The sequence below is a fragment of the Sesamum indicum genome, linkage group LG6 (assembly GCF_026168435.1).
Source record: "Sesamum indicum cultivar Baizhima isolate 11 linkage group LG6, ASM2616843v1, whole genome shotgun sequence".
NCBI classification, from domain to species: Eukaryota; Viridiplantae; Streptophyta; class Magnoliopsida; order Lamiales; family Pedaliaceae; genus Sesamum; species Sesamum indicum.
The window spans coordinates 3,465,239-3,477,943 of record NC_142662.1 but is presented as its reverse complement, the minus strand read 5'-3'; the positions used below and the strand labels follow the sequence as shown (position 1 = coordinate 3,477,943).

The 12,705-nt window shown below is 34.9% G+C and overlaps 1 protein-coding gene across 7 annotated transcripts in view; it reads left to right on the top strand.

Moving 5' to 3' along the window:
* Positions 1 to 2,023: 2,023 nt before the first annotated feature.
* LOC105165163 (MraZ) overlaps positions 2,024 to 12,705 on the top strand; it is a 34,794-nt gene continuing 24,112 nt past the window's right edge. For 2 of the 7 annotated variants that reach the window (XM_011084071.3, XM_011084069.3), the window contains exons 1-3: positions 2,024 to 2,309; positions 2,840 to 3,825; positions 6,989 to 7,104. In XM_011084071.3, coding sequence (XP_011082373.1) covers positions 3,050 to 3,825; positions 6,989 to 7,104 — 892 coding nt within the window. In that variant the 5' untranslated portion in view covers positions 2,024 to 2,309; positions 2,840 to 3,049. Of the gene's footprint in view, positions 2,324 to 2,384; positions 2,501 to 2,839; positions 3,826 to 6,693; positions 6,723 to 6,988; positions 7,105 to 12,705 lie in introns of those variants that run through there. The other 5 variants (XM_088882300.1, XM_011084070.3, XM_088882303.1 and 2 more) reach the window with 5 other exon arrangements.

Genomic DNA, 12,705 nt, shown 5'->3' with positions numbered 1-12,705 from the left:
GATTTAACTGTCATATACTAACAGGGGATAAATCCTTTCTTGGAATCCACCATCCTTGCTAGATACTCCAACTTCACTAGACAAGATTTATAATGACCATATCTCACGATAAATCACCGCTTGCCAAATCTAAGATATAACTTTCGTATGCACACGACTACTATGATTCCTCAAATCAAAGGACTAATCCCGTACTATTAGTATCGGGAATTCAAGTTATACCGACTAAGCCCTCAAGGTTTTCGTATGACAATTCCTGTTAGTTAGTTAAGGCAGTTGACTACCTTGCCTACTAACTCACTAAAATTGCATAGACGGCCTACGTCTCTCGTCGATGAAACATGACACTATAGTACTTAGTTCAAGTCTTTATTAGACCCTCGTTGCCTTTTCTCAAGGTCTTCAACTTGAAACATTCTAAACTGACCCTCAAAAGTTGGTTTTGTAGCTGTCAACCTATTGACAGCCCAACTCCATGGGTTAACCTTTCAATCTGTGGGCATTTGTTGTGACATTGAAATGTCATTCAATGTAAGTAGTAAGCACAACATATACATGAGCCAATGATGAATACTTACTCTGTTCATCTTATCGATATTACTTTAATGAAGATTGATGAATAGGAAAACAACCAATCTAATTGGTTTTTTTGGTTATTTATGCTAACAGAGTATTCGTTCTCTATCACCGTGTGTATATTGAATGAGTTTCAAAGATCCCCTTTATATAGGTGTGGAAGAGGTTGTGTTGTGATATACCTGAACTCATTGTGTATTATCTCTTAATATTTTAATTAAAAAGATAAATACATCATATATTTAGAATGATATGATTGATCAACTTGACAATGTCTCTTTAATATTTGTATTTTTTAAAGAGATAAATATCACAAATATTTATCTTAACTTGATTGGATGTACATGCAATTGCTCCATGTGGTGCCATTTGATTGACTAAAATCTTTGACCGTGAAACATGAGTTGATTGGCCAAAATACTTTATTTTGACACTTGTTGGCCGTTGATTTAATGACAATATATATATATATATATATATATTAAAATATCAATTAAATTGACTATTTGCACTTGAAATTAATTTAATAAATTCCAAAATATAAAATAAAAATAGATATAATTGATAATTAATATGTTATTTTTCACTTGTCGTTATTTAGTTGGATTGCAAAATTAATTTATTTAGTCTGTCCCCTTATGTGCACACCATACGACTCATGTGCGCATCCTACTTTTGTTAGCTCATTTTAACATGAGCTGTCTAAGTACATTTTGAGATGATACCATTTGATACGCGAGATCATTGGTAGATGCAACATTCAAGTTGAACCAGTTCTTTAAGTTGAGAACATAGTTCCATTATCCAAGCCTTTGAGCCAAGAAAAAAAAAAAAAATTTAAAAGACGTCTTGAGAATATGGGTCGTTGCCATAGCCAAGTTAGAAACTATTAAAGTAGTATCTAGCGTGCCAGTTAGATTATAAAATATTAGTCATGATGCACGATGTAATATCCTATTTTCGTTTCACGTAAATAAAATTGATATTCCAACTGTATTTATGTTGTAAACTTTAAAATAGAAAAAATCCATAGGCCGTACGCATCATAATGCATGGTCACGAATGTAATGGTGACTATGAAATATATACTTATAGTCTTAGCGTTAAACGCTCCAAGTTAAGAATCATTGATATGGTGGTAGCAATGATCCCGTAGAGTCTCACTCATGTGGCGAGTGCTTGAAAGGAGAATTTCTCATTTCACGGACACTAGAGTTTAAATTGAACTATTCTATAATTAAATTCTTTATCAATATATTATGATAACTAGGCATTATATTTCCTAATTCGACCGTTTAATTAAGTTAACTTCTCAATCTTAATAGTATATATAGAAGTATAAATAGTACATATATATATATATAGCATAGAAAAAGAATACTAATTGTAGAACATATTAAAAGAGGACAAGTCAGAGCATAGATTTAAAACCGGAAAACCAGCGATGCGCATTTGCCTTTTGGACTCCTCAGTTCTCTTGTCACTCTCAGTCTCTCCCCTCTCTCCACTCCCCACCCCCCCCATCACCGTCGCTGTCATCTCACTCTTCCCCATCACCACATTTTCAAACTTTGGTCAATTTTTTACCCTAAAATACAGGGAATAAGAAAATCTAATCAATCTTCTACGAGAAAGAGAGACCAGACTCTGACTTTCAGAATTAATCTTCTCTTCCCACGAGGAAAATCGAAGCAAGTATCAGAGTTAGCTATTGAGTGCGCAGACTCAACACGGTTAATTTCTATTGGTTACTATCCTTCTTTCCGTTCCTTATGTACTATGTGTGTGTGTGTGTGTATATCTATATATATTCACATAGCTATGTGTATGTGCATAATTTATGGATGTGTGCGGTAATTTAGTTTATATATGTTCTAATGATGTATAATTTAACGAGAATTGAGCCCGGATGTATCTTGGAGAGGTAAATATTCATCTTGTGCCCTTTAGTATGTGAATCTGTAGGTATTAGTGCTTTGTCGTTGTCTTCAATCTGCATTCTTGTATAGGTAGGTGCCTGTTGTGAATTCTGTGTGTTGCTCTACTATTCATATATCAGCTTTTCAGTTTTGCTTCTAAAGTTATAATAGAAAATGAAACTCAAGTTATGGTCTTTCAGTCAAATTCATCCGAGTATCTAATTGTGCATGTTGCCCCGTAAGTCTAGGAAGGAATGCAGACACTGCGGGCCTTTGTCTAATTTGAGTCTGTGATTGGTCCCTCTTGAGGTGGAGCTGATACCTGAAAATGCATTTTATTGCAGGAAATGTTTCATCTGTATCAATGGACAATTGTGTGAGGCTAGTGATAACTTTTAAGTATATGCAGATGATTCGAAGAACCACCCTAATTTGCTGAGTTAAGCATAAACCCCATTGGTTCTGAGAAGCTGACGGAAGTTTTGGTACTTATTGCAGTTGTGATTTATTAGTGTGTAAATAAATATTGAAGCACATCTTTTCATCTGTTGGTCATGCGTCCACCAAAAATTCACTATCATATCTGCTGGTGTATTTTATCTGGATATCTCTTGGTATATGTGTACTCTCTTTCACTGTTAAGTGAAGCAGCTGAAGCCCATCCAAGTATCAGATCTCACATTTCAAGCCAGCCAGATTATTTTGTTACTTGTGAAGACTTGAAGGGTGTCGGATCATTTGATACTACCTGTTTACTCAATTCAAACTTGTATAGAAGTACTGATATTTATGTACTTGGCGCTGGAAACCTGGAGATACTTCCTCATGTGCAAATTGTTTGTCCAATAGAAGGCTGTACAATAAGTTTCAATTTATCTGGCAATATTAAAGTTGGTCAAAATGCAGCTGTAGTGGCTGGCACTGTTGTTTTTTCTGCTGTCAGTCTGACTATGGGGCCTAATTCTTCTCTGAATACATCATCATTAGGTGGATCTCCACCTCCTCAGACTAGTGGAACACCTGTTGGCTATGATGGGGCCGGTGGAGGGCATGGTGGACGTGGCGCATCCTGTTTGAAAACTAATCAATCTAACTTCTGGGGTGGTGATGTTTATGCATGGTCTACTTTGTCTTACCCCTGGGCTTATGGTAGCAAGGGTGGTGGAACATCTGATAACCACATATACGGGGGCAATGGTGGTGGACGTGTTTTGCTTGATGTAAATGATGTTCTGTATATAAATGGATCTGTCACTGCAGAAGGTGGGGATGGAGGATCACTTGGGGGTGGGGGATCTGGTGGAAGCATTATTGTACGAGCTCAGAAGTTGTGAGTAAAGCTCCTCCTTGAACTCTGTGATATTACCCTGCAACTTATCAGAGCTTAATACTAATAATGACAAAAATGAAGACCTGAAAGATATGTTGAAAGGAATTTGGAACAACTTCACTAAGTTTAACTTTGTTTAGTAGTGAAACCTTTTCTTTTTGTAGTTTCATTCAACATGGATCAAATATTTACACACAAAGGTAAATTTCTTCGTAATTAAATTATGTGGCGTATGTATTACATTATAGTTTTACTCTGTATTTTTCTTGATGCTTTATGTGAACTCTTACAATTTGAAGTTTCTCAAGTATGAAACATAAAAAACACACATGAAACTTATTTATCCAATCAATTTGATTTCTTGGTGAAATTTTGCTTAAATTTGTCTTAAGTTGTGACTTTTTCCCAAGTTTGTGTTCAACTTTTCTATTGTGATTTTTTTTTTAAGTAGCCTTCTACTTGAGTAATAGTTACCTTGAAGAGATGGCTTAGGGAAAGCCTTACTAGTGGCCTACCTTACTTGTATGTTCCAATGCATCTAGAATGGCCTTTTTTCAGAAAAATTTTCACCACTTTAATCTGAGGTTGCGTGTTAGGAAGCATTAGTTTTGTATTTATTACTTCCTAGTAATCCTTCTGTTTCCCTCTGAGAAGATAACAAGTTATTCGACTGGTCTACTCTATTCTATATGTTTGTAAAAGGGGTTTGCTCAGCAGGTGGCAATTTCATCCCCATCCAACTTGTTCTCTACCCAATTTAGGTGACCTTATGACCCATATACTGAGGGTGAAGTTTGGTCATTAAATAAATACTCCATAAAGCAGACTGAAGTTGGAGGCAGGCAAATCCTATATGTGGCAGCCTTGATGTCTAATGGTTGGTGATAGAAGGGAATAGGAAGCAAAAGCCGTGCTTGAATTCTGATAAACCATTGTTTGCCCCAGCTTTTGTAGAATTGATTTTGTCGTTATGGTAAACTTTATTTGGTGATCATTGATTTTGTAGGAAGTGATTATGTATTTGGATTTAGATGAACCATTGATTTTGTTCTTGTGGATTATAATCAAAATTCAAAAAGTAACCTCATATATTTATGAACAACATCATCAAGTAATACACTGTGTAGTAGCATTAAAGCACACATTTAAATGGAAAAAAATCATAGATGTTAAAAAGTGCATGAAGAAATTAGTTTCCGTCAAATACAATAAGAACTAATTTGTTATTCATGAAATAGAGTTCTGTGATGATTAGGCATAGCTTTAATTGTAAAACTACTCACCTAAAATTATAAAACACAAGAAAATGGGAAAACATCATGAGTAAATATGATGAGAAACACAAATAAGTATGTTGTGTACTTTCTTTGCATTAATCCTTGTAAACAATTAACTGGAAATTAAAACTTAAAGTTTTGCAGTTACCTCAAATTCCTTCCCGGTTGAGGCTGAGAGTTGCAGCTGTTAGAAGAAAGAGTGGTTTGAACCTTCACTTCCTTTCAGGTGTAGGTTGAGAATTGTCAAAGTAAGAAGAAAGAGGAGTTTGAAGAGGGATTCTTCAAACAATGGTTCAGGAGTAATTGGAAATTAAATTAATGGGTAATAGGTGAGTTGTGGAATAGTTGTATGTGGGCTTAAAAGCTTCAAATCTTACCTTTGGTAAAACGTGGGCGTCCACCATAAATAACGCCAAAAATGATTATCAGAAAAGGGGCCAAATAGTAATGCACATAGTGTTTGCAGCCCAAATGGAGGTTTGTGCTGCTCAATCTTGGGGCCAAACGGGGCCATAATGTATTTTATTCATCCTCGAGTTGAAGTGTGCCTTTTGACATTGAGGAAGAAATTGGATGTAGAGTGATTAAGGTTTTCATGTGATCAGGAAAATGTAATGTTATAATATTTCTATATATATTTATTTATTTATATGAATCCATTAAATGTAACTGGGTTCAGCATGGTCACACTGCTATATTTGAATAGCTGACATTTGCCGTTTTGTTTGCCAAGCAGAGCTTAGGCTAGTTCAGTTGAATCAAATTATCTGGATGACCTATTTGCATTGTTTTTACTTCTTCGCCTCATTCAATTGCAGGATTGTATAATTAGCATCCGTGTTTGAAAATCCCAATAGTATTTGCAATGCTTATTTTTATTTTGATTAGCAGCCTTGTGAAGAAGGCCAAGAGGTCCTTCACAAAGGCAATTATTAACTGACCAATCAAAATGATCAACTGTGTGGGTCATCAGAAAGTCATGAACTGGTTACTCACTAATTTCCGGTTTCATAGGACTGTTAAAATCTGATGTAACCCCGTCAGACATTTTGTGGAAAATACTCATGATACTTATTGTAACAGGGGCATTACAGATATAATCACTTAGAAGGAGAAATAATATGATGCACATTGTCTACCTGCTCAGACATATGACATAAGCTAACTCTAATATGCTTTAAAACAGTACATAGATGACCATGATATCCTGATAGTACTGTTTCCTGAAATTTGAGCATGAAATCATTTTGAAGTATTAAAATGTTTTTGATTGGTGCGCGAAAGATCTGATCAAATGTCCACACACCGTGATCATGTTCATGGTGCTGCTGTATCTAAATACTGACCTGGGGTCATGTTGTAATGTTTTCAATCTAACTTTGTAGGATCTCCCTCTAAGCTGTTCTATTTCCTTCATGCCAAAGAAAGACAATGTTTTGCCTTGAGTGCGAAGAAACCATGAGAAAGATTGATGGTAGCCATTTGTAGTTCTATATCTTGTTCTTGCCACTTAACCCAACCATGTATAGTAGTGGGGAGGAAGGGGATGAATAACCTACCTACTTTCTTTCAGATTGGTGCATCCCTAAGTCTGATCATAATCTTTATGGGGTTCCCCAGGTGATTATGGCTTTTTCACCTGAAACTTTCACTTTTCCATCTCTCGACATATGCATGAAATGCATCCACTATTTACCAAATTTTCAATGCGCTGGTAACTAAATAGAATGAATTTACACTTCTGATTTTCTTGCTTTCTGTTAGACTAATAATACCTTGTACGCCCCTCCAAGATTCTTTCTTTTCTAGGCCACCCTTTGTTTGGAATTTTGAACATTTTAAATTAAGCAGGGTATCAGTGCGAATAATGTGGTTTGACTGAACAGGAAGGGCTTTGGTGTCATAAGTGCAGCTGGTGGGAGGGGATGGGGTGGAGGTGGAGGTGGAAGGATATCACTAAACTGTTACAGCAAGCAAGAAGATGTAAAAGTCACAGTTCACGGTTTGTACTGATCCACCATACTTCATATTTCTAGTTCTAGACCCTAAGGCAAAGTCAACTATGAAATGCTTTATTCTTATGTAAGAGTCGTATTGCCTTACGTAATACATTTTAATGGTACTGGCTTTAACATTAAAAGGACATCATCTAGAAAATCCTGTCAGTCAGCTGCATGTTTCTGTTGGTAATACTGCAATGTTACTGTGTATTCTTGCTGCTTCAAGTCTTTTTTCTTTGACTTGGCTGGCACAGCCACATCTGTCTTGGATCTGGGACTCATTTATTTGCTTTTACTTATCCATACAATGAGGATTAGACCACAATGAACTTTTGTACTTTGTATTCCCTTTATAGTAGGTTCAATTGAAGCTATTTATAGGGAGGGATTCAAAGAATTTAAGAGTACAGTGAGAATGATGAACCTAAATACAGATTCATAATAAAAGATCATTCTGCACTAACTTTTATGGGAGACATCGTCAGAGGCAAACTGGGGCCAAGCTTTTAGGTTCGTACCAACCGTAACTTAAAATGAAATATCTGAAATATCTAAGGTTGCATTTGGATTGAAGGTTCATAACAAATCCTTTGGATATGTTTGGATAATTCTAAATGTAAACGATTTCAAATCCTTCCATTTTAATTTTGAACTAACTTTTGATTTCTCCAAATCCCTCCTTCAAATCCAAACCCCTCAATCCAAATACACGCTAAAACCATAAAAGTAGATATTCTGGTCAAGTTTAGCATCACCATGACATAAAAAGAACTCTGCTAAACCCTAGGTTGAGATTACAAATAAATACTCCTCTAGTTGACTATATTGAACTGTAAGCACTGCTTTGATATCACTGGATCTTCCCATAGTACTGTTTGTGAAGCATGGTGCTGATTTGTAGGAATAATTTATATATTCATACCATTAGTATTTTTTTCAAATCCAGAAGGTTTAAGATTAGGTTTTTAATATTTTGCCAAAAATTTATGGAAAAAACAATCATACTATGCATTTTAGCACAAGGAAAAAATCACAAATTTACTTATTTGGCCAATTGTTTTATATTATAGAAAGCAAATTGAGTTATGTCATTAAATAATAACAATAAATTACACAATCGTAAAGTAATTAACAATTCACTAAAGTTTCAAACGAAAAAGGGACAAATAAGAGGTGGAACAAAAGAAAGGACAAAGAAAGAAGAGAATAGAGAAAGAGAAGGCAGTAGCATGTTTGTGTTTGTGTTTGTGTTTTACTAAAGAGAGGGACAAATAGAGAAAGGGAAGGCAGTACCTGGAGAGGTGGAAGAAAAACTTTACTGCTGGAGAGACAAACTAGAGCAGATTAGGGTTCTTTTTCTTCAGTTTTTTTGTTTGTGTTTTATTAGAAAGTTGGGGCCGGTCATTCAAGCCTGTGCTTTAGCCAGGCGCTCACCATGGCTGCACCATTTACAACCATGGGGTCTTCCTGTCTTATGTGACTTGTACATTACCATCTTTGAGAATGCACATTCTGATATTCTAAGTTTCTGGTCTTGGTGATGGTTGAGACAGATTTTTGCGTGTTGTTGTTCTCTTATCACTCCCATTGAATTAGTTCACTAATGATTCCAACTGTCTCAATCTTATCGTTTAAGTCATGTGACTCGTGTCAATTTTCATGGTTCTGAAACTTATCTTCTCGTCAAGGAGCCGTTATATTAGTTTCTACTTTCTTTTGAAAGATACTTGTTCAGTTATAGGCATTAAAGGAGGTGCTTTCTGGTATAAAATGATTTAACTATCTATATGTTTATGTGCACCAAGAAGTGAGCAAAAGAAATAATTGTGCGGAGGCCTTCCTTATTCGGAAAAGGAGATTGTTTAACTTGAAAACTAAAATAATGAAGTTATTCAATGGTTGATGAAGAAAGTGATTTCTAAGGGTAGGAAATGACTGGAGAGTGATTATCTAAAGTCTAGGAAGACGGCAGTGCTTATTGAATTCTCTTTTTCTTTTTCCATTGATCCTGGTGAACCACTGACGTACTTGTATTGTACTATGTTTTCTTGTAATGGCATTGACCACTTCAACTTAGGTTCTCAATTTTGCTTATTCAATAGTTTATGACATTTAAAACTTGTGGTCCTCTGTTTATGCATCCTTAACTAATAATGACATACTTTGCTGAAAACCTTGGTGTTGTGCGTAGTATTCTCGTACCATGTTTATGGCCTGTGGTTCTTTCATTAAGCGGGTTGCCATCTATTGGTTGAATGTCTTCATCTCTATAACATTGTGTTATTCTGTTCTTGATTGGTAATTAACTAATATGAGATATTCTGTAATATGTCCTGCTCTGGTTGTGGCACAATAATGAATGGTTGTAAGCAATAGCTCTTGCTTGTTAAGATGGGGTTGAGTATGTGGGCCTGTGTGTATCTTTGTTTATGGGAGCATTTTTTATGTTAATTGGATTATAGGTCTCTATAGATGTTATTAGAGAGTGGTGCTATGTACATAGGAAAAACCTGAATCCAAAGTAGCATAAAAAGATGGAACCAAGATGAAATGTCTGAGAGGAGGAGTTTGTTACACGTGCGAGTTTGAATGGTTCTTAAGCATTTGACTGATAGCTCTTATTGTTATCCATGATACAGATTAAAAGGAGCGTGGTGTCAACATTTTCACTTGGATATTTGTGAATATTCATGAAATCAGTGTGTACTTTTTTAGGATTTTCTTGTTTGGTTAAGAATTACAGAGTGGAAGTGAAACTTGCCTTTGGCACAAACTTCCGAGTTTAAGAGAAAACTACTCCATTTTTCCAAAAGTTTATTACTCTTATCACCAAAAGGATGTCTGGAAACAAGGTTCTACCTCCAAAATTTTCCCAAAAGGTGTACCCTTTGATTTAAATTAGTAATTTGAAAGCATGAATTGTTGACCATTAATATTAAGGGTCATTAGGTAAAGATAAAAGAACTTTTCTCCATTTCGATTTTCATCTAAAACACCATGTCAAGTCAAATGGGAGCTCTAATTTTTGGACGGCGGGAGTACTTCCTTGCAAGTAACACACCTGCACTAAGATTGATGAATCAAGTTTCTATTCTCATTATGGTATTTCATCTACTTCCCTAGCTATTTAAGACGAAATCCACAAGGTATTACATATATGCATTTATGTGATAAACATATTTATGCACTCATGTTCACACAAATGCGCTTGTAAATACATGTTTATGGCTATTAGAAAAATAGTTTGAAACACTTGAAGGGAGTATAATGAAAATGAAATGCCATCCAGAAGAAGAAATTCTGTATGCATACTAGTGCTTATAACTTGTGTCGTTATATTCTGAAGACATGCCTGTTTCCCACAACTTACTCACTCTTATATTGTGTTGTCTGTGGTGATCTGCTCTTTTGAATGAACTAATTTGACGTACTTCTCTAACATGGTCAGTTAACTGAACATGAACTGATTGGGAGTGTGCGTCATGTATAAGATGCTGTGGATGTTCTTAGAATATGTTTTTATACAGTTAAAACATAGCACATCAAAGCCTTAATGGTACAACAGGCAACATAGTGTTGCCTATAACCTCCTTATATTTATGGCGAGTCAAATAATATGTACATTCCCTTCTGGTGTAGAGTGTGAATAATCTTACCGTATAAGTTCAGTGTGCTTCCTGGTTGTTTCCGAAGAATAATTGTAGTGGTTAGATGACACCTAACTTATGTAAGTTCACGCCTGAATTCCAGTTGAATTATTACTCCCCGTTCTCGTTCCCTTCTGTTTTTTTGTTTTTTCATTTAGACCACAGTCATATCGTAATGAACAATCATCAAATAAACATTTAATAAAACAAAAGAGACAATATCATTGATCATCCATAATAAATGAAGACAGAGTTCGTAACTAGCTAAAAGAACTCCTAGCGCTATATTGTGCTATCATCTCAAAATTAGTTTATAAGGAAGCATTTTGCTAATCCTTTGCCTTGCACTTTGTTTGTAGATTTTCATTTCATCGACTTCTCCTAGATGTATAGAGTTTCTGGGTGAATTGTTATTAGGTGCTTTTAATGCTTCAGATGTCAAGATACTTCAAAATGTTTTGAAAGGAGCTAATAAGCTTTCAAAAATAAGATGTTAAGATCATATACTATCTTTTAATGAAGAGTTTCCACCTTATTTTAAAATTTTATTAATCTTCTTTATGGATAATATTAATTAGAAAATTTCACTTATTAATATCCTATAAGTTTTATGATCTTGTTTCATTCAAATACTTTAACAGCTTAGAGTAAGATCCCACCTTATAAGCTCCATCTTATAAGATGTAGGACCTCATAAAATCTTTAAATTAGCTTTGATAAACTTCTTACAGATTTTTAAAAGAGAATCCATAAAACCCATTAACATAATTAGATATACATATATCTTAGTTTGTTCACGTAGTAACATGTAATAATAAATGCTTAATTCTTTGATGAAAGTAAACATGTAATGATTATGCACACACATGAATAGAGTACTCCATGCTTCTGTTGCTTTTGCTTGTATTAACTCCACGCAAGGTTAACCCATTATTTGGCCATAGTATCCAAATCTTGGACATGCATCTTTGACATTTACCACCTACTAGATAGGACGTATGGTGCACTTCATCCACATGATGTGGGGATTAGGACTGTGATAAAGAGAACCTTTGTAATCGGGAAACTCTATGCCCCTGGACTGAATTCAGCTCCATCCATCGTGGGACAGTGTCTGTGGGCACAATGCATGTGATCGCATATATGCATATAGAATTACATCACAGACAAGCGTTAAAATATGTTTATCATCAGTAGATATGAATTAATATGGGAATCTTGAGACATGCTACTCATTTAAACTTGAACAAGGGATCAATATTACTTGCCAGTCAAGTAATATATCTCAATGTCAACTTATGGAAACTTAAGAAAATATCATATAAACTTCTTGAAAAGCTATGATGCTAAGGCGAATCTTAAAAGTAAGTTATTTCTTGTTTTCTTTTACTCACTCTTTCTAGCGTATTCTGATTTTATGTGATACTCATTATATTAACTGGGTATTTAAGGACAAAGCTTACTTGAAATAGAAGATTTAATTTCATATATTACATTGTGTCTAGAAATGGTAAAATGAGAGCCTTTTCTTTAAGCTAAATGAAAATATCAACTAGACCCACTGATATCATGAATATCATACATACTCTAGAACTAATTCAGGAAGCATATTGAAACAAACAAAATACCCCAAATTACATAATGGCAATGAGTTGGGTAAAATCAAGGAAAAGTTTAGAGAAACTTTTGGGATTTCCTGCACTCCCTCTGAATCCATCAAGTGGGTGTTTTCTGTTCTTCATCTTTTGGGCCAAAGCTTCATGATGATGTTAGTTAGATTATTATTTGATTTTTATAAGGGGTAGTTACTAAACAACAGTTTAGTTTTTCTATTATGAGTGTTGGTAGACAACATTGTGGAATGCTTATTGGTTACTTTTTCTAATTATATAGCAACAGGTGTTCTTTCATTTTCATCTCCAAGCTTTGGGAGTGATCCTTAATCAAAACAAGTCT